The sequence below is a fragment of the Pholis gunnellus genome, assembly GCF_910591455.1.
Source record: "Pholis gunnellus genome assembly, chromosome: 9".
In the NCBI taxonomy this organism is placed as follows: Eukaryota; Metazoa; Chordata; class Actinopteri; order Perciformes; family Pholidae; genus Pholis; species Pholis gunnellus.
Window position 1 is genome coordinate 4,692,737 of NC_136535.1, and position 27,779 is coordinate 4,720,515.

The 27,779-nt window shown below is 39.1% G+C and overlaps 1 protein-coding gene and 1 long non-coding RNA gene across 2 annotated transcripts; both read left to right on the forward strand.

Moving 5' to 3' along the window:
• Positions 1–21,845: 21,845 nt before the first annotated feature.
• On the forward strand, positions 21,846–22,618 carry LOC306701066. Its single transcript, XR_013767222.1, has 3 exons — positions 21,846–22,207; positions 22,305–22,406; positions 22,488–22,618. It is a non-coding gene; the product is annotated as an uncharacterized lncRNA (long non-coding RNA).
• A 758-nt stretch (positions 22,619–23,376) lies between these two features.
• Positions 23,377–27,221, forward strand: LOC306701119 (uncharacterized protein; the record flags this gene model as incomplete). The annotated part of the gene is made up of 11 exons (XM_079166366.1): positions 23,377–23,489; positions 23,711–23,931; positions 24,026–24,059; positions 24,147–24,230; positions 24,319–24,410; positions 24,741–24,858; positions 24,960–25,064; positions 25,184–25,348; positions 25,551–25,733; positions 25,873–25,981; positions 27,071–27,221. Exons 1-11 carry the CDS (start codon positions 23,450–23,452, stop codon positions 27,219–27,221), a joined length of 1,302 nt encoding a protein of 433 aa, XP_079022492.1. The 5' UTR covers positions 23,377–23,449.
• Between the last annotated feature and the right edge of the window lie 558 nt (positions 27,222–27,779).

The window sequence follows — 27,779 nt, forward strand, 5'->3', positions numbered from 1 at the left end:
TAGCTGTATGAAATTTGGTAGGTATGTGGAACGTGATGGGGCGTACAAAAAATCCTCTTGGAATTTTTCACTAAACCAAACAGGAAGTCGGCCATTTTGAAGTGTATGACGTTTTTGGACCGTTTCAAGGCATCATACTTTAATGAACTCCTCCTAGAGATTGAACCCGATCGACTTCAGACTTGGTCAGTATGCTCTTGAGACCTTGGCAGTGAAATGTTACTCAAAGATCAAAAAGTTATCGTACTATGTATCCGTGGCGTGGCGTCAAAAAAACACCATTCGCCATGAAAAAGGAAGTAGTTGTAACTCGGCCGTACATTGTCTAATCTGCTCCAAATCTCTCATATGTCATATCATCCTGACTCAGAACACATCTATGTGAAAATGTAGAATCATAGTAAGAGCGCCACCTATTGGCAACTGGAAGTTGTACGTTTTGTACTTTGACATCCTGCTCCTCACAGATTAATCAGATCCCTCTCAAATGTTGCCAGGAAAGCCTTAAGACCTTGATCATGCTTCATTGTGAAGATTGTAAGAAGTTGTCGAAGGGCGGCGACGTGGCGGCTCGGCGAATTTCGATCCTTCGCCATGAACGAATAAACTGATGTAACTCGACTCCACATCATCAGATCTTTACCAGATTTCACATGTTTGATTAGACTCCAGGCCTGAAGACATCTGCAGGCCAATTTTTAATCATAGTCATAGCGCCACCTACTGGTAACAGTAAGTTAAAGACTTTATACTTTGCCTTGTTTCTCTTAGTAGGTAAATCAGATCAACATCAAACTACTTCCACACAAATGTAAGAAGTTCATAATGCCAGTTCATGAAGCTTTTGATGTTTCGTCAAACGCCGTTGCCGTGGCGACGCAGTCTTCGCTGTGAAAAACGAAGGTCATTTTGAGAGGCTAAAAAAGCTCGAAACATAAGCAAACTCTGCACGCAGATTACAATCCCAAAATGTAGTGATATAAAATGCTTTTATTCATTCAGAGTGGCAAATCGGCTCAATAGCGCTCCCTACAACATTTCGACGAAGCAGCCCTCGCACTACGTTTCACATAGATTTACAAAATTTGGTGGGCACATGTATCACATGTGGACTTAAATAAAAGTCTCTTGGGACCATGCTCTAAACCCAACCGGAAGTCACCCATTTTGAATTTCTTTTGAATTTCTAGTGTCGTTTTTGTCATTTCCAGGCGCTGCACTTTAACAAACTCCTCCTAGGGAAATAATCGAATCAACTTCAAAATTGGTCAGTACAATCTAAAGACCTTTGTGATGAAAAGTTACTCAAAACTTGTTGTTTCGTGAAAAGCTGTTGCCGTGGCAACGCATTCTTCGCCATGAAAAATGAAGGTGTTTTTGAGGGGCTAAAAATGCTCAAAACATAACAAAACTTGTCAAACACATTTAAAATCATGAATGTAGTTATCTGATGTGACTTTAATGTGTCAGAGTGGCAAGTCGGCTCAATAGCGCCCCCTACAATATTTCGCCGATGCAGCCCTCGCAGTACGTCTCACCTAGATGTATAAAATTTGGGAAGTAGGTGTATCACATATAGACTTAAAAAAAGGTCTTAGGGGTCTAAGCTCTAAACCCAACCAGAAGTCAGCCATTTTGAATTTTGTATGAATTTATAGTGTCGTTTGTGCAATTTCCAGGCGCTCTACTTTAACGAACTCCTCCTAGGGAATTAATCAGATCAACTTAGAATTTGGTCGGAACTATCTCAAGACCTTAGTGATTAAAAGTTACTAAAAGCTTGAGGTTTCATCAAACGACGTGGATTTGGTGTGGCAGCCATTTTACATGGTTCACCATCATCCATCAAGCTGTTGTAACTCTACTGTACTTTGTCAAAACTGTCCCAAACTTGACATGGTTGTTGACTGTCATGACTTTAGGACTTCTGCATGCCAATATTAACTCATAGTCATAGCGCCACCTACTGATAAGCACGGACGTAAGCAGGATTCTATAAATACAGCGGCCCAAACTGAACTTATTAGAAGGGTTTGTGGGCACACCATGAGAAAAAGACTTCTCTGATCTAAATATGTGCAAACTAAGATGCTTGGAGAGCAAAAGTTAGATAACAGTAGGTTATCCAAACCATATCAGTCGACATTAGTATAAATGATCTGTCCGGAGCTCCTACACGAGAATCAGGTTCAATGTCACAATGAATGCTTCACAAAACAGTCTAAAGTTACAGAAGAGCTTAAAAAGAAAACAGTGTTAAATTAAAGTGTTCAAGTAAAAGAAAATGATACTACTGTTTTCTTAACTTTCATGTAAGTCCAAAAAACATCAGGACACTACAGGGAGTTGAACCCCATCCCAGTAAACTGACAGTCTGTTATGTTACTAACCCTGAAGCGCATTCACGCACATTCATTTTCTTGATGATCTTAACAGGCTTTCATTTATGATTGTATTGGAGGTACCCTCAACACATTTGAGGCTTAAGACCTGTCAACGCGATCTTGTTACGCTGCTGGTCGACGCAGGAAATATCATCTAACTCATGCACGCAGTGTTTGATGGTCACAGAAACGCACGGCAGCGTCCTCCAGAGTCCTGCCAGTACCCTCGACGTGCGTGAATGTGCGAGGGCCCGGTCAATGCTGCTTGCAGCTTTAATTATTATTCTTATTATTATTTTTGGTGTTTCCTCGTAAAAAGGAGGTGCTTGGGATAATGGCAGAAATTTGAAATTTTGCATGCAAGCCAGAATTTGTGAAAATTGCAATCTGATTGGGTTGACCAGCTGCGTTATGAAATATTGGCTCGCTAGCGCCCCCTATTGAGTAGCCCCAACATTGGGTTTCACCTAGCTGTATGAAATTTGGTAGGTATGTGGAACGTGATGGGGCGTACAAAAAATCCTCTTGGAATTTTTCACTAAACCAAACAGGAAGTCGGCCATTTTGAAGTGTATGACGTTTTTGGACCGTTTCAAGGCATCATACTTTAATGAACTCCTCCTAGAGATTGAACCCGATCGACTTCAGACTTGGTCAGTATGCTCTTGAGACCTTGGCAGTGAAATGTTACTCAAAGATCAAAAAGTTATCGTACTATGTATCCGTGGCGTGGCGTTAAAAAAACACCATTCGCCATGAAAAAGGAAGTTGTTGTAACTCGGCCGTACATTGTCTAATCTGCTCCAAATCTCTCATATGTCATATCATCCTGACTCAGAGCACATCTATATGAAAATTTTGAATCATAGTAAGAGCGCCACCTATTGGCAACTGGAAGTTGTACGTTTTGTACTTTGACATCCTGCTCCTCACAGATTAATCAGATCCCTCTCAAATGTTGCCAGGTAAGCCTTAAGACCTTGATCATGCTTCATTGTGAAGATTGTAAGAAGTTGTCGAAGGGCGGCGACGTGGCGGCTCGGCGAATTTCGATCCTTCGCCATGAACGAATAAACTGATGTAACTTGACTCCACATCATCAGATCTTTACCAGGTTTCACATGTTTGATTAGACTCCAGGCCTGAAGACATCTGCAGGCCAATTTTTAATCATAGTCATAGCGCCACCTACTGGTAACAGTAAGTTAAAGTCTTTATACTTTGCCTTGTTTCTCTTAGTAGGTAAATCAGATCAACATCAAACTACTTCCACACAAATATAAGAAGTTCATAATGCCAGTTCATGAAGCTTTTGATGTTTCGTCAAACGCCGTTGCCGTGGCAACGCAGTCTTCGCCGTGAAAAACGAAGCTCATTTTGAGAGGCTAAAAAACCTCGAAACATAAGCAAACTCTGTACGCAGATTACAATCCCAAAATGTAGTTATATAATATGCTTTTATTCGTTCAGAGTGGCAAATCGGCTCAATAGCGCCCCCTACAACATTTCGCCGAAGCAGCCCTCGCACTACGTTTCACATAGATTTACAAAATTTGGTGGGCACATGTATCACATGTGGACTTAAATAAAAGTCTCTTGGGACCATGCTCTAAACCCAACCGGAAGTCACCCATTTTGAATTAATTTTGAATTTCTAGTGTCGTTTTTGTCATTTCCATGCGCTGCACTTTAACGAACTCCTCCTAGGGAAATAATCGAATCAACTTCAAAATTGGTCAGTACAATCTAAAGACCTTTGTGATGAAAAGTTACTCAAAGCTTGTTGTTTCGTGAAAAGCTGTTGCCGTAGCGACGCATTCTTCGCCATGAAAAATGAAGGTGTTTTTGAGTGGCTAAAAATGCTCAAAACATAACAAAACTTGTCAAACACATTTACAATCCTGAATGTAGTTATCTGATATGACTTTAATGTTTCAGAGTGACAAGTCGGCTCGATAGCGCCCCCTACAATATTTCGCCGATGCAGCCCTCGCAGTACGTCTCACCTAGATGTATATCAATTGGGAAGTAGGTGTATCACATATAGACTTAAAAAAAGGTCTTAGGGCTCTAAGCTCTAAACCCCACCAGAAGTCAGCCATTTTGAATTTTGTATGAATTTATAGCGTCGTTTGTGCAATTTCCAGGCGCTCTACTTTAACGAACTCCTCCTAGGAAATAAATCAGATCAACTTAGAATTTGGTCAGAACAATCTCAAGACCTTCGTGATTGAAAGTTACTAAAAGCTTTAGGTGTCATCAAACGACATGGATTTGGTGTGGCAGCCATTTTACATGGTTCACCATCATCCATCAAGCTGTTGTAACTCAACTGTACTTTGTCAAAACTGTCCCAAACTTGACATGGTTGTTGACTGTCATGACTTTAGGACTTCTGCATGCCAATATTAACTCATAGTTATAGCGCCACCTACTGATAAGCACGGACGTATGCAGGATTCTATAACTACAGCGGCCCAAACACTGAACTTATTAAAAGGGTTTGTGGGCACACCACGAGAAAAAGACTTCTCTGATCTAAATATGTGCAAACTAAGATGCTTGGAGAGCAAAAGTTAGATAACAGTAGGTTATCCAAACCATATCAGTCGACATTAGTATAAATGATCTGTCCAGAGCTTCTACACGACAATCAGGTTAAATGTCACAATGAATGCTTCACAAAACAGTCTAAAGTTACAGAAGAGCTTAAAAAGAAAACGGTGTTAAATTAAAGTGTTCAAGTAAAAGCAAATGATACTACTGTTTTCTTAACTTTCATGTAAGTCCAAATAAAATCAGGACACTGCAGGGAGTTGAACCCCATCCCAGTAAACTGACTGTCTGTTATGTTACTAACCCTGAAGCGCATTCACGCACATTCATTTTCTTGATGATCTTAACAGGCTTTCATTTATGATTGTATCGGAGGTACCCTCAACACATTTGAGGCTTAAGACCTGTCAACGCGATCTTGTTACGCTGCTGGTCGACGCAGGAAATATCATCTAACTCATGCACGCAGTGTTTGATGGTCAAAGAAACGCACGGCAGCGTCCTCCAGAGTCCTGCCAGTACCCTCGACGTGCGTGAATGTGCGAGGGCCCGGTCAATGCTGCTTGCAGCTTTAATTTTTCATGTTTCGTCGCAAAAAGGAGGTGCTTGGGATACTGGAATGTTTTCGAGATTTGGCACGCAAGCCAGAATTTGCGAAAATTGCAGTCTGATTGGGGTGTCCAGCTGCGTTTTGAAATATTGGCTCGCTAGCGCCCCCTATTGAGTAGCCCCAACATTGGGTTTCACCTAGCTGTATGAAATTTGGTAGGTATGTGGAACGTGATGGGGCGTACAAAAAATCCTCTTGGAATTTTTCACTAAACCAAACAGGAAGTCGGCCATTTTGAAGTGTATGACGTTTTTGGACCGTTTCAAGGCATCATACTTTAACGAACTCCTCCTTGAGATTGAACCCGATCGACTTCAGACTTGGTCAGTATGCTCTTGAGACCTTGGCAGTGAAATGTTACTCAAAGATCAAAAAGTTATCGTACTATGTATCCGTGGCGTGGCGTCAAAAAAACACCATTCGCCATGAAAAAGGAAGTAGTTGTAACTCGGCCGTACATTGTCTAATCTGCTCCAAATCGCTCATATGTCATATCATCCTGACTCAGAACACATCTATATGAAAATTTTGCATCATAGTAAGAGCGCCACCTATTGGCAACTGGAAGTTGTACGTTTTGTACTTTGACATCCTGCTCCTCACAGATTAATCAGATCCCTCTCAAATGTTGCCAGGAAAGCCTTAAGACCTTGATCATGCTTCATTGTGAAGATTGTAAGAAGTTGTCGAAGGGCGGCGACGTGGCGGCTCGGCGAATTTCGATCCTTCGCCATGAACGAATAAACTGATGTAACTCGACTCCACATCATCAGATCTTTACCAGATTTCACATGTTTGATTAGACTCCAGGCCTGAAGACATCTGCAGGCCAATTTTTAATCATAGTCATAGCGCCACCTACTGGTAACAGTAAGTTAAAGACTTTATACTTTGCCTTGTTTCTCTTAGTAGGTAAATCAGATCAACATCAAACTACTTCCACACAAATATAAGAAGTTCATAATGCCAGTTCATGAAGCTTTTGATGTTTCGTCAAACGCCGTTGCCGTGGCGACGCAGTCTTCGCCGTGAAAAACGAAGGTCATTTTGAGAGGCTAAAAAAGCTCGAAACATAATCAAGCTCTGTACGCAGATTACAAGCCCAAAATGTAGTTATATAATATGCTTTTATTCGTTCAGAGTGGCAAATCGGCTCAATAGCGCCCCCTACAACATTTCGCCGAAGCAGCCCTCGCACTACGTTTCACATAGATTTACAAAATTTGGTGGGCACATGTATCACATGTGGACTTAAATAAAAGTCTCTTGGGACCATGCTCTAAACCCAACCGGAAGTCACCCATTTTGAATTTATTTTGAATTTCTAGTGTCGTTTTTGTCATTTCCAGGCGCTGCACTTTAACGAACTCCTCCTAGGGAAATAATCGAATCAACTTTAAAATTGGTCAGTACAATCTAAAGACCTTTGTGATGAAAAGTTACTCAAAGCTTGTTGTTTCGTGAAAAGCTGTTGCCGTGGCGACGCATTCTTCGCCATGAAAAATGAAGGTGTTTTTGAGGGGCCAAAAATGCTCAAAACATAACGAAACTTGTCAAACACATTTAAAACCCTGAATGTAGTTATCTGATGTAACTTTAATGTTTCAGAGTGGCAAGTCGGCTCGATAGCGCCCCCTACAATATTTCGACGATGCAGCCCTCGCAGTACGTCTCACCTAGATGTATACAAATTGGGAAGCAGGTGTATCACATGTAGACTTAAAAAAAGGTCTTTGGGCTCTAAGCTCTAAACCCAACCAGAAGTCAGCCATTTTGAATTTTGTATGAATTTCTAGTGTCGTTTGTGCAATTTCCAGGTGCTCTACTTTAACAAACTCCTCCTCGGGAATTAATCAGATCAACTTAGAATTTGGTCAGAACAATCTCAAGACCTTAGTGATTAAAAGTTACTAAAAGCTTTAGGTTGCATCAAAAGACATGGATTTGGTGTGGCAGCCATTTCACATGGTTCACCATCATCCATCAAGCTGTTGTAACTCAACTGTACTTTGTCAAAACTGTCCCAAACTTGACATGGTTGTTGACTGTCATGACTTTAGGACTTCTGCATGCCAATATTAACTCCTAGTCATAGCGCCACCTACTGATAAGCACGGACGTAAGCAGGATTCTATAATTACAGCTGCCCAAACACTGAACTTATTAAAAGGGTTTGTGGGCACACCATGAGAAAAAGACTTCTCTGATCTAAATATGTGCAAACTAAGATGTTTGGGGAGCAAAAGTTAGATAACAGTGGGTTTTCAAACCATGTCAGTCGACATTAGTATAAATGATCTGTCCAGAGCTTCTACATGAGAATCAGGTTAAATATTACAATGAATGCTTCACACTACAATCTAAAGTTACAGAAGAGCTTAAAATGAAAACAGTGGTAAATTAAAGTGTTCAAGTGAAAGCAAATGACACTGTTTTCTTAACTTTCATGTAAGTCCAAATCCAATCAGCAGGACACTGCAGGGAGTTGAACCCCATCCCAGTAAACTGACAGTCTGTTATGTTACTAACACTGAAGCGCATTCACGCACATTCATTTTCTTGATGATCTTAACAGGCTTACATTTATGATTGTATTGGAGGTACCCTCAACACATTTGAGGCTTAAGACCTGTCAACACGATCTTGTTACGCTGCTGGTCGACGCAGGAAATATCATCTAACTCGTGCACGCAGTGTTTGATGGTCACAGAAATGCACGGCCGCGTCAACCAGAGTCCTGCCAGTACCCTCGACGTGCTTGCAGCTTTTATTTTTTTTTTTTTTACAGTCACTCGTCATCAGAGATTGAGGATACCAGCCAGACGCTGCAGTCAAGTCCTCTTTTAAGGTGTATAAGACTTGTTGACAAGCTAGACTGTGATGCAGTTCTATTACAATGTTCTTGATACTATTTTAATTCAGCGTTTCACTCTTAATGCTATTTTGATTCAGTGTCTGAGGGAGTGTCGCTGAGATCGAAAAGTGGCCGATGGTATTCTACTGTTCAGAGGTATGTACCGATCCCTGTAGCGGTATGCTGCTGTTGTTCAGAGGGAGGGACCGATACCTGATGATAAAACAGATGTTAGGCTACTTTGTTAATAAAGCCAAAGAAATACATTTACGGCATCACTGTTCGTGAATCAAAATAATTTACATAAAATGTGCATATGCATCAAGAGACGGCACTGGTGTGCCTGTCTGAGAGTGAACTACCACTTTCAAGCGGAACCTGCCTTCAGCAAACAGTGTGCCGCTGCAAAAGTACTGGCATATGATGAAGAATACACATTGTGGCCAGAGCCTCCAGGGCTGTCATCCTTTTGTTTCTGCTCATTTTGTCCTCCAGTAAGCTGGTGTGTTGTATGTATCTGCAGAGTTTAATGTTGGTAGGACTCCCAAGCAACCCTTTCGTATGTTTCTCCCCTCTCCTGCTAAGTGTGGGCAGAGTTTTCCCATGAGAAAAAAAAAGGTTAAATAAATAGTATCTTTCTCAAACAGGTGCGGTAGTGAGACCGCACCTGTGTGTGTGTGTGTGTGTGTGTGTGTGTGTGTGTGTGTGTGTGTGTGTGTGTGTGTGTGTGTGTGTGTGTGTGTGTGTGTGTGTCTACACAGCGCAAAAGTGACATGTCGTCACGGTGTGCTTTGTGCAAATACATGTTGGCTCTGTCTTTATAATATTTGCATTAGACAGTCTTGGCTGACATGTGTTGGGTGAGGATGACCACTGTCTTTCAAAAATTTTTGACACGAATGTCTCTCTTGGAGGAACAGGTATGTCAGTTTCCTCATCTGATGGTTCATAATCAGCACCATTATAATCTGAATTGACCTCAAGATGGTCTTCATCTTCAGACACATCCTCTTCTATTTCACTGTCGTGATCAAGGATGTGCTCCAGAGCCTCCAGGGCTGTCATCCTTTTGTTTCTGCTCATTTTGTCCTCCAGTAAGCTGGTGTGTTGTATGTATCTGCAGAGTTTAATGTTGGTAGGACTCCCAAGCAACCCTTTCATATGTTTCTCCCCTCTCCTGCTAAGTGTGGGCAGAGTTTTCCCATGAGAAAAAAAAAGGTTAAATAAATAGTATCTTTCTCAAACAGGTGCGGTAGTGAGACCGCACCTGTGTGTGTGTGTGTGTGTGTGTGTGTGTGTGTGTGTGTGTGTGTGTGTGTGTGTGTGTGTGTGTGTGTGTGTCTACACAGCGCAAAAGTGACATGTCGTCACGGTGTGCTTTGTGCAAATACATGTTGGCTCTGTCTTTATAATATTTGCATTAGACAGTCTTGGCTGACATGTGTTGGGTGAGGATGACCACTGTCTTTCAAAAATTTTTGACACGAATGTCTCTCTTGGAGGAACAGGTATGTCAGTTTCCTCATCTGATGGTTCATAATCAGCACCATTATAATCTGAATTGACCTCAAGATGGTCTTCATCTTCAGACACATCCTCTTCTATTTCACTGTCGTGATCAAGGATGTGCTCCAGAGCCTCCAGGGCTGTCATCCTTTTGTTTCTGCTCATTTTGTCCTCCAGTAAGCTGGTGTGTTGTATGTATCTGCAGAGTTTAATGTTGGTAGGACTCCCAAGCAACCCTTTCGTATGTTTCTCCCCTCTCCTGCTAAGTGTGGGCAGAGTTTTCCCATGAGAAAAAAAAAGGTTAAATAAATAGTATCTTTCTCAAACAGGTGCGGTAGTGAGACCGCACCTGTGTGTGTGTGTGTGTGTGTGTGTGTGTGTGTGTGTGTGTGTGTGTGTGTGTGTGTGTGTGTGTGTGTGTACACAGCGCAAAAGTGACATGTCGTCACGGTGTGCTTTGTGCAAATACATGTTGGCTCTGTCTTTATAATATTTGCATTAGACAGTCTTGGCTGACATGTGTTGGGTGAGGATGACCACTGTCTTTCAAAAATTTTTGACACGAATGTCTCTCTTGGAGGAACAGGTATGTCAGTTTCCTCATCTGATGGTTCATAATCAGCACCATTATAATCTGAATTGACCTCAAGATGGTCTTCATCTTCAGACACATCCTCTTCTATTTCACTGTCGTGATCAAGGATGTGCTCCAGAGCCTCCAGGGCTGTCATCCTTTTGTTTCTGCTCATTTTGTCCTCCAGTAAGCTGGTGTGTTGTATGTATCTGCAGAGTTTAATGTTGGTAGGACTCCCAAGCAACCCTTTCGTATGTTTCTCCCCTCTCCTGCTAAGTGTGGGCGGAGTTTTCCCATGAGAAAAAAAAAGGTTAAATAAATAGTATCTTTCTCGAACAGGTGCGGTAGTGAGACCGCACCTGTGTGTGTGTGTGTGTGTGTGTGTGTGTGTGTGTGTGTCCGCCCATGTGACCTACACTGTCTCATTGTGCAACCCTGTCTCCTAAAAATTACGTTCCCCCAAAACTAAAACGCATTCTCAATTACGTTTGACTAAAAACGTATTTTCTCCCTGATTACGTTTTTGTTGACGTATTACAAATACGTTTCTAATCAACATATCTTTGCCGTGTGTTTCCTACGATGCGCTTACGTTTGTGTTTGACGTATACATACGTTATTAATCAACATAAATACGTTTCGAGTCAACATATATTTGCCCTGTATCCTACAATGCAGGGCAAAGACAATGCCCCCCCCCCCCATCATTTATTTTAAAGAATGGGTTAATTTAATTCCAGTATATTTTGTATGTCCTTCAGCATTAGGCGTCTGCCATTGATGTGTGTCATAGGAACTATTAGTGTATACCATAACAGTAGTTGTTTTCACCTAAACTGAGACAACTCAATCAATGGGAATTCCCGAGTGACGTACGTAGGGACACCCCCATTACCCAATTGTTTACGTTATCCTGCTAGCGTTTCGTTTCGACCAAATCCATTGGACTAATTATTATACTGGTTAATGGTTAATGGATCACAGATGTTTTGGGGCGTTTCATGTCTAACCATTATTTTCATTCTACATTCTCATGCCAGCGTTTTGTATTTCTGCTTTTGAACTGTTAACTAGCTGTTGTGTTCGCACCATAGACTGTATATAATAACGTTCATACTTGTTTCTGCATAGATCACGACACGATCGCACTTTGCAGATATAATTATTTCTTTGCACGTTTAACTCGGAATATTTTCACGTCGGACAGGAAGTACGTCATTTTCCCTAATTTTCTTCTTCGTCGTTATTTACGTCCCAGACAATACATGGCTCCACGAACCAGACAGAATAGCGACCCCACGTGTGTCTATATTGAAATGACATCTTCATTCTTGAAAACAGGTTGCAAAGTTCAGACTGTCAGTTTTTTTATGAAATATTTCAAATCCACCAGTATTCAATTTCAACATTGTTAGAACAGCTGAGGAAAAACGTGTAAGTGTTAAATAGGGGTTGTAATGCTTTTCTGAATGGTTGCAAGATTAATATGACTTATATTGTGTCGTAAGTTCACTCTTCAATATATAATAAATGTGAACTCTATCAAGATCAAAGCTAAAGAAAGAAAAACATGTTTTAACAGTGTGCTTTTATCAATTCATAAAATGAACATCAACAACAGCACTGTGTGTCAAATTGTTTTATTCAGAAATAAAAATGAATAAATTAAAATAAATTCTGAACACAGATTTAGTTCAACATTTAATGTGTTAACACATTAAGGTGTGCACGTGTGTGGGTAGGTAGGTCGGTCAGTAGGTGGCACTTCGCCATCTTCAGACAAGCATTCTCCTGTAAGAAAGCAGGAAGCACAATTTTTAATGTGTCATTTACCCTTCCTCATCCACTGACATGCATGCAAACACACACACACACACACACACACACACACACACACACACACACACACACATACACACATTACTCTGCTGACTGACCCCTGACCTCCTAATTGTCTCTAAAATTACCCTTACTGCTTAATATTCAACATATTATATTTACCTAATTTATAGTAATTTACCTCAGTTGCTGAACTCCAGCGATTCAAGGCAGGACAGGGGCTCCCACGTGTTCTTCCACTTAGTTCCACTGGTTCAAAAGAGATGGGGATAAGACACAAATAATAAAAACAGTAATGTTATGTTCTTACTTTAAATTGAATGGCCCGGTTACATAATGCCCTTCCACAATAAATGGGCTGTGAAAATCTGTCTTTATAAAAAGAACAGAGAATCATACAGTATATATTTATCAGAAGGAATAACTATATATTAATCTATTTGAATTGTCAAATACCATATTTTACGAGTGAAATATATTATGGTCCTGCAGTCAGAAGTCCCAAACACATAGTTACATGATCCCACCTGAAGCAGGGTGTAAATACAGAGTACTCCTGCCTGTACAAGCTGCAATCAGTTTGTCATCAAGCATTTATGTCTTCCAATTTTAAGTTTGTCTCTGATCTTGTCTATTACTTTTTGTTTTTTGAAAGAGCCCACACACTACAAAAGAAAGCTACAGAAAGCTAATGCTTTGCATTATGAAATTGGCCTCCTGCTTCATGTATAAATTGTTGAGGTGACAAGCCTATACAAGAAAGCCAAAATCGTTAATGGTAGCCTGTCCAACACCATTCATTATGGGTTACCAATGTGGGTTATTTACCAAATCCTTCCTCTCACCATAGATGTAGGTAGAACATTATTGGATATTTACCATGTTCTGCAGGGACGCCACTGAAGAAGTACCTGTAATACAACACACTGTGCAGGTGATTGTTGACCTTTTGCATGAGATTTAGTCTTAACACTGCCACAGGTCACCCTATATTTACATACAATGTATGCATGATACTGATGCATGAAACTTACTCTGTCCTCTGACTTTCGAATAACTTTTGAAAAATGAAAGGACGCTGTAGTGGATCTGTTGGTGCATTCTTCACATTTTCCACCTATTTAGATTCAAAATTGGGACACTTCGTTAATTATTGTAAGTGAAATGACTAATCCCATTACTTGTTCAAGATAACCTTTGTTTTGATGTCATTGTATACAGGGAATTGCAGCATCACTGTTACACATCTTAGCTATGAATGAATGAATTGTTTTATTTTTGGGTCTGGCGATTTACATGCCCCATCCCTTGTGGAATTATTATGAAAAAAGTAACAACTAGAAAGGTGCACTCAATAGGGTGAAGTTAAAATATCGATAGATTTTCAAAACATACCTGTATTTTGAAGTTTCCTTTTACCCCTTTTGCTTTCAGTGACAAATACACCTGAAGGAAAAGAGTTGTGTCGAGTAAGTGCCGAAACATATATGCTGAATCCTTCATTTAATGTAACTCCATCATTACAAAAAATGATAGTATATCTGTGGATTTTAACAACTTCTAAAGTGCTATATCCAAGCAGAGAAAGTTGTCTTTGCAAACTTGTATACAAACAGGAACGTGGGAGATAAGGCAACATTTCAAGACTAAAAATTCTTAATGCACACTGTCAACTCCCTAACACATAGTTAATACCAGTGGTGGGCCGTCAGGGCCTGCAAAGCCTTCTCTGCTGGCCTAAACAGAATCACAAAGTTATAGCTATTTTATAATTTAATAATGTTTCTTAAATACACTACATGTATCATAATTTATAAAAATATTTTTCCCATTATCTTATTTTCTCATTGCACAGCTACTGTCTTCCTCAGTTGCTTTGCTTTCTGCATAACATTCTGTAGTTGTTAAATACATGTATGTGAGAAACTAAGACAATCTGTTTCGAACACACCTGTGTCCTGAGTTTTTTTCTTCCCCTGTAGCTTCGAGCTTCTGGTCCTTGTGACATGATCTTTCTTCATGCCTCCCAAAGACAAGTTTTCAGTGTCTTCTGTGACACCTACGCCTTATGGAGAACAGATTTGTAAAGCAGAAGTAGAGTACAAGTTTAGTATCAACAATATAAGCTCTGTCAAGCATAAAGAGAAGCTCAAAGATAGTATTCAATAATATAGAAATAACATTATTTCAGTGGGCAAAGATTGTGTAAGAATGCAATCAAAATGTTAGTGCCCTGAATTTATATATTACAAACCTAGTCCAGCTTCTTCTACAGAAGTCATTTCTTGTTCTCTCTCTTTCACTACTTCCGCATCGTTGCTGTGACTTTCTGCATAACATTCTGTAGTTGTTAAATACATGTATGTGAGAAACTAAGACAATCTGTTTCAAACACACCTGTGTCCTGAGTTTTTTTCTTCCCCTGTAGCTTCGAGCTTCTGGTCCTTGTGACATGATCTTTCTTCATGCCTCCCAAAGACAAGTTTTCAGTGTCTTCTGTGACACCTACGCCTTATGGAGAACAGATTTGTAAAGCAGAAGTAGAGTACAAGTTTAGTATCAACAATATAAGCTCTGTCAAGCATAAAGAGAAGCTCAAAGATAGTATTCAACAATATAGAAATAACATTATTTCAGTGGGCAAAGATTGTGTAAGAATGCAATCAAAATGTTAGTGCCCTGAATTTATATATTACAAACCTAGTCCAGCTTCTTCTACAGAAGTCATTTCTTGTTCTCTCTCTTTCACCACTTCCATATCGTTGCTGTGACTTTCTACAAAACATCAGAGACAGAAGAGGAAATTTAACTTGACCAGTCCTCCTTTTTGGATAGGATTATAATCTAAAATACGTTGGTTTTGAAATCATTGGTGCGTCAGTGCCAATAGGAAGTACCTTTCTCTCCTGGTCCCTCTGCATTGGTTGTGGTCTCTTCAACCAAATCAGCATCATCCACAGGCACAGGAAAGAGATCAAGCACCACATATTCAGCTTCTGTGAAAGATTCAGTGAAAAGAAATGCACAAATTATAGGGACTGACTGCATTACAATCATTAGATACTCCTAATTAACAAACTAATATCGTATCAAGATTTCTGATTCTGACATTTGATACGGACTGAATGAATCTCAAAGTAAACTAACTCCAAGTTTTCATTTTTCCCCGGTTTCTAAAAGAGTGCATTAACTGTCCAACATACATTACATTACAGTCATTTAGCAGACGCTTTTATCCAAAGCGACTTACAATTCAGATTCTATCACAATCATACACGTAGGCACAGCTACGGGAGCAATTTTGGGGTTAAGTGTCTTGCTCAAGGACACATCGACATACGACTAGTGGAGCCGGGGATCCAACCGGCGATCCTCTGATTGAAGGATGGCCCTGCTATCCACTTAGCCACAGTCGCCCTTACACATAACAGTTTAAGGTGAAAAATGTACTTGTACTGTACCTTGCTCTGTCCTACAATCTTCACTGGTTTCTGGATGTGGCTGAAGAAACCTTCTGAAGTGCACTGTGATAAAAAAAAATAATAATAATAATCTCCAATATTAGATTTCCAAACAAATGAATAGACATTAGTCTCGAAACATTCCATTACATCATCAATACAGTGACTGAAATACTCACACTTTAATACTTTTCCATAAACTTCTTTGAGGTCTTCTTCCAAGCAGTCATCCAGCTTCATCTGCATGCTGGTAAGGACATCAGCTGTGTAGCCATTCCTGCGTTTTTTCCCCAAAAGCAGAAGAGGAAAGTACCCCAGAGCAGCAAGCCGGTCCAACTGAAAGGGAATTAAGTAAATGCAAGTAATAAAGCCTGAATTTCACAGCAGAAAATGTGTTTAACAAAACATGAAGTGCAGTTTATTTACCTACAAACTGCAAATTAAATAGATAGTATATTATAGTCATTTAAATTACAATTTCTGAGTCCTATTTAAGTTTTCGGACTGTGTTTGCTTCTCTAGCAGGACACCAAATACAGAACTCTTAACTTAATGAAGCACTTCGTATGAGTATTCATATGTGATTCATACATGTCAACAAAGGCAGTGTATGAATTCAAGTCCTTTAGGACAGCCCTATTTCATGTCTTTGGACATGTGAAAAATATTTAACAATGATTACACTGTCACTTTCAATATGCCTCCAAGTTGATTTTAAGGCCATTCATTATGATATAAATGTGTTATACGTACAAACCGCCCCAAAATCAAAAAATAATTTAATTCAGAACCATCATTATTTATTAAAAGCCACATTATTGAGCTATGACTATTATTCCTTCATTGATGAAACAGGTGACTGTTACTAGCATGGGGCTAACACAGTAAATCATCTCTGTAGTATTTCAAATTGTGTTACCTTGTGTGCTTACCATTTTGAAGCTGGAGTCTAACACATGTGTGGCATTGCAGTTTTTTTTTACTCTTTCTTTCCACTCCTTTTCCTGAGCTGCAAACTTCTTCCTATCCTTTACAAGTCTGTCCTTGTGTGGCTGTTGGGCCTTACATTTAGGACACTTCTTGCAGGCAACATAAATTTTGTCTTGGCATGACACACATCTTTTAACATTGCGTGTCCCCTTCTTGTCTGCAAAAGGAAAGAAACTTCTGTATCAAGGCATGGACCAAATATGGACCAAAAAGCTAATACAACTAGATCAAATATAGCTTACAAAGTTCAGTAACGTTAAATTAATGTAATGCTGACTTTTAATGATCTTACACCATAAATGATGCTCATGTTTATGACCTATTGTCTATGGAACTACCTGTAATAAATACATGTCTTACCCATTCTGGTTCTTCAGAGTAGAGGTTGTCTGTCCAAGGAAGTACAGCCAGTACAGTGACGTTGCCGGGCTTTCAGTCCGCGCCAAATTGACCAGCGCCAAAGCGATGATTGTAGAAATCCCGCGATATTTTATCCGAGCCTATACCTGTGGTAGTTGCTATTGACGGCTCCTAAACCCACGTGATTTAAGTTACATGTTGTTTGAATCATTGTCTCTGTGTCGTGTCACCACATTAGCTACTCAACACTGAAACACGAAAGTGTCCTTGATAACTCGACAATATAATAGGTTAACGTTAATGTCATCCAATTCCATCATTAGTCATTCGATTATGGAAATAAATTTGTTTTCGTCATGTTTGATAATAAGGCTACATCACCCACCCTGACCGCTCTGCAGTATTTAAAAAATATCCGGATGAACTACAACTGTGGTGCTGATTGTATCGAGATGTATGGTGCAGCTCTAGGGAATTGTAGTTTCTTTTTAAAAATAGTGTATTTCCTAAAATTGGAAGTTGTAAATACTGAATTGAGAGTACACAGATGAGTTTAAATGGGTAATAAACACATTTGTGAAATTAGATTTCAAAATATCTAATTTTTAAATAGGTGAAAATGTACTTAAACCATATTTTACCAATAATGGACTGCATCCCCAGGTGCTATATATTTATATAAATATATAGCTATATATTTATATATATATATGGGCAGAATATGAGACATTATGGGCCCCTTTGCACAGGCATGCAATAGTCCCCACCATAGGATTAACGCACACAGACTTTATAGTTCATTTACCTCTTGCCCGGAAGGCCCGTTGAGTAATCAATCTGTGCCAGGGGGCAAGGTTTTTACCATAACTATACAAATTGACAGTTTGCTATGTGGTAAAGATTTATAATAAAATGTGGTGTCAAGTTGTAGTTTCTAACACTGGAATGCTGACTTGCAAACTTTGCAGTAACATCACAGCAGTGAGTAGAGTTTTTGATGACATTGGCTCTTTACCCTTTCAGACCCTGTGTTTCAGTGTTAGGGATACAGGTAGTATACAAGGCCTAAGTGATATTTTTACTGGCCTTCTCCCTTGTGTTGTCTTGACTTTCTGTATACACCACTTGTCCTAAGGGTAAAAAATGACCCGCCTCGGAAACCTATGCACACCCGCTAAGATTAGCAGCCAGATGTAGGCATTGTTGAGGCTGAAGTTTCTCAAACAGAGGAGAAGAAGAGCACAGAGGAGAAGAAGCAGCAACCCCCCTTGCTCTCTTTGTTCCATCAGCAAGCAGGGCCAGAATCAAATGGTTCAGGTTAAAATCAAAAGTATTTAATATTCTTAACAGAAGCCAAAACAAATGCAAACTGAATTACACTATCGACAGTAAAACAAACATAATATTCCATGAAATATGAGGCCCCGTTCACACCACAGGACAGAATGGTGTGTCTGTCCCATGATGCGAAGGAGGTCTGAGGATCTTCTGCAATTCGAAGATCCTTTGTCCCTGCTGAGTCTCTCAAAAGTATCATGTTACACATTTCTCAGCCAATCGATCAGCTCAGTGATTGGCCGGATTCCAATAAGCCCCTCCTGGGCCGATGACCCATTGTTCTGTCCTTCACACCTAGGTCAGCCAGCTTCGTTCCAACCCCGGCTGGCAGACACCTCCTTACATTCTTAGGGCCAGTTCCTTTGTTTGATTCGCCAAACCCCCGCTTCCAGTACACTCCTCACACCTTCCTCTTACAGTATAAAATGACCTCTGATGATGAAATGACTTCTTGGTCTAAACTCTTACAAGTAAACACACTGTAACATATAATATCCAGCACTAGGAATGCTCTAAAACTTACATCCCTCACAGCATGCAGGTCAATCTCATCTATCCATTTCCAGTTGTCTGGTACTGTCATCTGCAGCACCCTTATAGCCTCTGACTACATTCCCCATTTGTAAACAATGCTTTCAAGAAATGTTTATTCTCTCTGATCTTGTTTGTATTTCGTCTGTGAACTTCAGCAAGGTGTGGGGTCGTGGAGGGGAGATGCTGCATATTCACGAGAAGGTTTTCATTTTCCATGAGTAATCACACGTAATCTTAATGTCTTGTGTGTTTGTGTGTGTGTTGTTGTGGTGTGTTTTTTATGGTTTCTCTAGTATGAAAATGATTTTATAACTACCGGGTCAAAAATGACCCCTAAGACAAGATTTGTACCCGATTGGTATACAGCTTTTATGGAAATATGAACAAAGGCAATGTGTAACTTTTTCTCATGTTGGGATCATTCTAGTTAAAGTCATTGAATTTCAAGTTGAAAAAAGATCATTAAGGGAGTTTCCTATGCTGTTAAACATAGTGGCGGGTCATTTTTGACCCCTAAGACGACACAAGGGTTAAAAATGTTTGCACAGATTTGAGTGTGTGGATGCTTTTTTTCATTCTAAAAGTGATTTATTGTCCTTTCAAATTTAACCATGAGTCAAACTTGGGCAAAGGGTTAATGGGTTGGAGTTCATGATTATTGTATTTAGGAGGGATTTTCAATGTTATCCATGTATGTTGTATAACTGCATATCACAATAGGCTTCCTGAAAACATGTTTTTTTTATTGACAAAAGGAAAATATACAACATATTCAGGTAAACAATAGCAGCACATACAGAACACACACACATACACACACACACACACACACACACACACACACACGCACACACACGCACACACACACAACTTAAGTTATCAGAGTTGTACGTTTGAATTCCATCAGAAGTGAGTATGTTACTTCACCTTAAAGACAAATACAGCCTTACATTTGTTGTCAAAGCCCTTTTACATTTAAGCTAACCTAAACGTTAGCTGTTATAAACCAGATAGCAGTCGACTCCAGGGCGGATCCGCCCCGAATTGGGGGGCAAATAAAAGGGGTGGGACGCTGTTTCCAAACCCTTTCCTCCCGAACGCAGACGACACTGAGAAGCTGATTTACCTCGAGGCTAACCTTTGTTTGGTCACGGATTTGGTAGGCTCTCTTTATTTCCTTTTTAAAATGTTTGAAAGCATGATTTTAAGAGTGAAATTGTAGAGACATGATTTATTGTTTTTAGGTCATAGACAGCATTAACTCGAAGGTGTGTGAGATAATGGTTACAAATGTGTTATATGCTAGAGGGGACGGTGGCCAGTCTGGAAAGGTAGATAATCACGTTTACGTTGTTCTATCAAATGTGTAAAGGTTCCTTTTTGTATAATATATTGTTTCTTTTTAGTGTTAAACAAAGACACTAGACGAGCCACCCACTGTTTCCCCATGCTTATTAGATAGTGTTTTTTTTTTTAACAAATGAAATTACGCCATTTTCTGTACCTTGTGTGTGTGTGTGTGTGTGTGTGTGTGGGGGGGGGGGGGGGGGGGGGGGGGGGGCGCTGCTATTTGCCGCGTGCTGGGCTAAAGGGGGATGGTAAAGTTGCGTGCAGATCTTTTTGTGTTTGAGTCACCTTAGTATGCTGTGCGTAGGTACATTTGATTTGGCAGTGGTTGGTTTAGTCATAATTTGCCTACATATTCTGTGACAAATTCCTCTATATACATTGATTTAATGTACTGGGAGCTAAGAAAAATAATGTTAATAATTGCTATTTACAATCTGCATAAGCTCTCTTCAGCCAGCCTAATAGTACAACTTTTTCAAATAGGCTACAGTTTCTGTTTGTGATACCAACAGATACCAGAGAACCATGGCTGGGAGGCAGTCCCCCTCGAAGGATCGAAGTAATGATGATGATGACTCTGATGAAGACAAGTTGGAAATCTCTGAAGTTAAAGCTAAACTCGGTGCCAAAGTAAAAATTAAAGAGGTAATTGCTACTTACCAAAAGCTATATTTACATTTAATTTAGCAGTTGTCGTACTGTGATTTAACTGTTGATAACAATTGTAATTGGGTGGTGAAGTGACGTGACACCGTTTTCATCAACATGCTGAATAGGGCCGTCTGCCTGCAGTAAAATGGAGAAAACGAGACCAATTTGGGCGGCTGATTATACAGAGTCCCAGTTCCTCAAAAAGTATGTAATGACAAATAATACTGTCGCTGTTATTCCCTTGCTTTTTAAGACATTTTTAATGACTATCCTTGTCTTCCTAGCGTACTCCAAACGTCAGAAAAAAGCTTGCCAGACGCAGCAACCTAGTACTTCTGCAGAACATGTTGCAGACAGTACAGAAGGTAAGCACTTCTATCAGTGTCAACTTCTTGCAAAAGTTTTTTGAAAAAAATAGGTAATGTGCTAAATGAACCTTGTAAACATGAATGCAATATTGAGTCAAAGGTCACAGTTTAGGTCAAATGTAGTATTGACATTAATTCCCTCTATGTGTTGCTCTGCAGACACATTCACCTCTGACGTACAAGAGACTCACATTATGATTGGTAAGATTCCATCAAAATACTATAATGCTGTTTTTATTTTGATTATTGTATCCATTCAAGTCATACTCATTACGGTGTTTTACTTCTACTCAAATAATTTAGTTTCCTTAAAACAATATAGGTGAACATGACACTGAATGTTATTAGCCACCTCAAAGTTATTTTATGAATCTGTCTGATTATTTATTTTCCATCTATTTGGTCTTACTTACATCTGTTAACTTCATTTCCCAAGATCTTCATATAAAAGAACTCCAAAAACTGCTAGAAGCAGTTGAAGAGGATGATGGTGGAAGTTCGAACTCCACTGAATATGGTCGAACATGGACAGTGCGCCAGGCTTTATGCGTTGAAAGATGGCAGAAGGCAAGACCTCAGCTTCTTGAGGCCATGCTGGAGGCAGGGAAGATCCCAAAGGGCCTGTGCCAAGTGTGCAAGGTCAATGATGGAGTGATTTGTTGCACAGACTGCCGCCCCAAACAATTGCTTTGCTCGAAATGTGATTGTACTGTACATCGGCAATACAGTTTACACAACAGGTGCTTAGTTGTAGGGGGCAGCTACAAAGCCCTTCCTCCAACCAGTGTAATTGCTGAAGAAGCTAGTGGTGAGCCATCACTGTGTGAAGAAGGTAAATATACAATTTGTATGGAAAATCCTGTCCTACTGTATGATGTACCTGTACTTGCCCGGTACAACTAACTATTATCCCGTTATCTTTTACATAGTTCGTCTCCTGCCATTTGCTCTGCCCAAAAAGATTTGCAGCTGTGATACAGAAAATGTGTCTGTCAGTGGTGGGCAAAAAGTCATCTTCATCAACATAAATGGTAACATATCTTTCAACATTTGTAATAGTGCACAAACGTTTTCTTGCCTTAAATGTAAATTTGATTTACTTGTCTCAACAGGTCGTTATGACCTCCGTGTTCCTCTGCTGACCTGTGAAAGCTGCCACTGCCAGTGGACACCGCAGTTGAAAGACTTGGTATCAAATGGATACTGGCCTGGAACAATTGATTTCCATACGGTTTTTGCCATTGATGTATTTCTCACCTTCGAAGATCTGAAAATCAGTGCACCTGGTCTGAGTAGACACGCTTTCATTCGAATGCTGGAAAGTCGCTCAGTTCGTGCTGGCAGGGTATTGCACATAATAGATAAATTATAACAACTGTATATGGTATTATATATTTGGCAGATGGAGTGCATTTGCGCCATAATTTGCAAAAAGACTTTTAAATATTATACTTTATCTCCCACAAGTTATGGAATTGATGCATGTTGACATCTATCTTGCTATTCATTATGCATTCATATTTACTAGGTTGGCATAACATCTGCTGAGAATTTCCAAAGAAGTTTCTTGGAGTGGACGTATTGCCGGCACGAGATCGACAAACTTCTGGGAGATGACCATTTCTCATGTCCTGCCTGTGGCGATAACATGGTCGCAGTATCTCTTGATGGCAACAGAAAAATGTATCGCTTCAATCGCAAAGGGTAAGTTGCAAGAAAGCAACATGGACATTTCCTTTATATTCTATATTCATCCATTAACTGCTTTTTTCTTCCTAGGGCGGATGAATGCCCATATTTTGAAGGGACTTTCATTGCCAAAGATACAGATGTCGAAGCATTTGTGAAAAGGGTTAGAGACAAAGTGAAATCGGTGAGTTTTACCATAACATTCTCTTTATGTGCAAAAGTTAGTGGTGGATTGTAAAATGCATACGATGCAATTACTTTTTTGTAATGGCTGTTGCATTGCTTGTTACATTAGGCACCTGGACGCCCATCCTGTGGTAAATCGAACTTTAAAGCAGGGAGGGAGGCTACCAGAAAGTCCGAGCCCAGGCTGGATGAAGAGGGCATGATGACATCAGTCTGCAGACACTGCATTCTATTCAGTGGTAAGAAAATATATGTTGTAGTTCATTTTAATTTGAAACCTATTCACATCTAGTGGGTACTAAAATGGTCTTTAGACATTTCAGTAGCAGCTATGATTCATAAATAATTATGCACTTTTGAAAAAGTAATTAAGATTTTTATTTTATTTATTTTAGAGTAAACAATAATGTAGCGAGGAAATAAACCTCTTTCAAATAAATATTTTTTGTTTTGAATGCAGGTCTTCACATGTTTCGCGGGGAAATATTTGCCTACCCTCTCTACCTACAGCACGATCTTGGAAAAGAACGCAAGATTGAGTTCATTTGCACTGATGTCATGTGTAAATACTACCCGTATGTACAGAGGGTAGTTCAGTCTTTTCCAGAGCTGCAGTATGTCCTGAAAATGCGTCCATTTCTATCAGTGATGCATGCGAAAGGTCACTCAACAAAGTGTGAGGTAAAAATGAAAATCTTAAGTTTATGATGTTTTTTGTCTAACAGTGTATTTTTATGTCTCAATCGACTTAATTACATTTATTTTTGACTGTTAGGTGGAGTGGAGTGGTCGCAACCAGGAAGGGGCAGGTATGTTCTAATGATATTTTCCAGTAAATAAATAATTTGGCATTAAGGCATTGTAAAAATGAAAAGGTTTGTTTGAAATTGCTCTAGGTTTGACAGTTGGAGAGGAAGTGGAAGCTGTCAACTCATACCTCTCTCGTGTTGCAGTGACCACAAAGTACATGTCCAAAGCCAGTGAGTAGCAGATTTAAAGGTCTTCATCAATATTGCGACTCATTCTCTGTTCAAGTAAAATCCTAAGAAGTAAAGCAATGGGTTACAGGACGCACTGACATGATAACAATTCATGCTCGTGGATGGAACTTGAGGAAGAAGCAGCTCTTGCACAGATACCTGTCTCAAAGATATGTGAAGGTACATTTTTATCATGTCTTTAATAGCATTTCTAAACTATAAAACAATGTGCAGAAGTTTTGGCTGCAACCGTTTTTTAAACGTATACTGGATATTAGTCCCTCAACAACAGCTCAGTGAACAAGTTTTAATGTCCTCGTCTGGTCCTATGAATGTGTTTTACTTTCATACTAGTAAAAGGTTTGTTGGTTCAGACTTCTACATGAAATTACGTAAATATAATAGAATGTGATCGAAAAAAAATTATGCTATATTATTAACAAAGTAAAGTTAAATACATGTTGTTCAGTGGAATAATTCTGGCGACTAAGAACTGACAACTGTCAACAGACTAAGAAGAGGACTGTTGAGGTAGAAAAGGACATGCAAAACCTATCAACAACCCTGCAGACAACAGAAGGGGAAATGAAGCAGTGGGTGAAGGAGGTTGAAGAGTGGGCTGCATCAAGTAAGATTCATCCTGTAGCTCTCTTAATATTAACTTTCAACTGATAGTCATTTTATATTTATGGAAATTGTGTTAATTGACAATTGAGTTTTTACATTAAGGTCCAAAGTCCATCAACTGCCAGGACCAAGAGGGACTGCAGCGTGTCATGGAAGGCCTCGTCCTTAAAATCAAACAGCGAAAAATAGAGCTGTACAGAGACATTGGTGGGTTATTATTCTTATTGTATTGTTTTGAAATACAGTTTATACGTGCCGCAGTAATTTGTGTCATGTTCACAGGAAGAGAAAAATTGTGATTTTGTACATTTGTAACAAATTTATAGATAATAACAAAGACCGCAAGCCCAAACGTGACATTATTGCCAAGGAAAAGCGGAAACTGGAGGAAGCAATTGCAGCCTACAACGTCCTTGTGCCAGGCGGAGAAGCTGTTGATACAGCAGATGCCATTCTTGGTCAAGACTTCCCCATTTGGCCATGGGATTCTGGTAAATGCACTTTTATATTGCTTTTTATATCTTTGCTGTTTTTGGTCTGACACTATCAGTCATATACTGTGTATTTAAGTCCCTTTTGTACCCTTTGTAATTTTGTCTATTGTTCTTCAGGAGTAATAGAAGTGTTATTAACATTTATTGAAGTTTGTTTTCATTACTGTTTGAGAAATGCAAGATTATCACTTCGTTACAGCATCCAAAGTCCCCCTCCAGACGAAGAAACTTGTCTTTGACAAGGAAATGCTGCTGTCTCGACTTCGAGAAGAAGATGGGATTCTCATCAAAGAGATGAGTAACCACTGCCGTTACCTCAAAGGATCTTTAAAAAGTATGAAAAGAGAGATCCAGCAGATAGAGGAGGACCTGGATAAACAGAGTATGTATTTAACTGAAATATAAAGACCCCAATGATCATTATTTGACATGAGTTTATGTATTTGATTGTGATTCATTTGGATGCAAAGTTATTTAATGATCACAAATGTATAGAACAATACTGTCCATTTCCCCTTCAGGCTGTCCTTTTAACATGTCCTTGGAGGCATATGAGGGGCTGAAGGATCTATTGAAAAATAAACTCCAGGAGATGGAGACTCAGATGAAGGAGGCGTTCAGCATATACAGGTTGGTATACTACGTACAGACTTCTTTTTTTTTTAGAAATACACTGGCTTCAGTTGTTGTTTTGAGTCGAAATTGGTGAGAGGTATTTTCTTTGCATGCAAACATTATAGGTATGGCATATAGCAATGCCACATTAATAACTTAAAATCTCTTATATAATATATTGAAGTCAGCTGTCTAACACAATACAATAAAACGATTAATATTGTATAGAGATCCCTCACTATAGCTTGTATATATGAAAAAATATTCTTGATAATCCATTTGAAATATTTATTAAAATTTGTATTAACGGATTAGAAATGTCCCTGTACAGATAACATTTCTTCACTCCACACTGTATGTGTACTGTGTATATATACATACTGTATATACGGTATATCTGTATACCGTATATACACTGTATATCGTATACACACTGTATCTGTATATTGTATACTGTATATCGTACATCTTATACGTTATACTTTATACTGTATATGTTATACTGTATTGTATACTGTATATCTTATGTCGTATACTGTATATCTTATATCGTATACTGTATATCTTATATCGTATACTGTATATCTTATGTCATATACTGTATATCTTATATCGTATACTGTATATCGTATACACACTGTATCTGTATATTGTATACTGTATATCGTACATCTTATACGTTATACTGTATACTTTATACTGTATATGTTATACTGTATACTGTATATCTTGTCGTATACTGTATATCTTATGTCGTATACTGTATATCTTATATCGTATACTGTATATCGTATACTGTTATACTGTACGTCATAATACTGTACGTTGTAATACTGTACGTCATAATACTGTATGTCGTATACGTTATACTGTATATCTGTATATTGTTACAACACCTTCCAGAACATAGCAACATAAGCTACTTTTTTACTTTTACAATACATTTTTCCGTTTTTAATTTTCTTCATTTACACATGTCACTGTATGTTTACCCCAGCATTCCTTAATATTACCTTGCAGGTAGTATACAATTTAGATATGTGAAACATAAAGACTAAGAGCCTGATTGCAAACAATGATAATAAGTAATGCTTTTATATGCAGGAACGTTTTGATGGACCCCACTGCCCTACAGGAAGAGGAAGAGGAGGAGGGAGAGGATGAGATGTGGGATGGGGACCCTGTGACCCTTGATGCTGACTCTTCTGATGATGAAATAGATGAACCTCTTCCAGACATGCCCCTTTCATCATAATCCTTTGCAGTTTGGGAAACCAAAAGAATGAATATTTCTTGTGTGTGTGTGGTGCTGTGGGTCTGTCTGTGGCTGTGTGAATTTATTTTAATTTATTCATTTTTATTTCTGAATAAAACAATTTGACACACAGTGCTGTTGTTGATGTTCATTTTATGAATTGATAAAAGCACACTGTTAAAACATGTTTTTCTTTCTTTAGCTTTGATCTTGATAGAGTTCACATTTATTATATATTGAAGAGTGAATTTACGACACAATATAAGTCATATTAATCTTGCAACCATTCAGAAAAGCATTAAAACCCCTATTTAACACTTACACGTTTTTCCTCAGCTGTTCTAACATTGTTGAAATTGAATACTGGTGGATTTGAAATATTTCATAAAAAAACTGACAGTCTGAACTTGGCAACCTGTTTTCAAGAATGAAGATGTCATTTCAATATAGACACACGTGGGGTCGCTATTCTGTCTGGTTCGTGGAGCCATGTATTGTCTGGGACGTAAATAACGACGAAGAAGAAAATTAGGGAAAGTGACGTACTTCCTGTCCGAC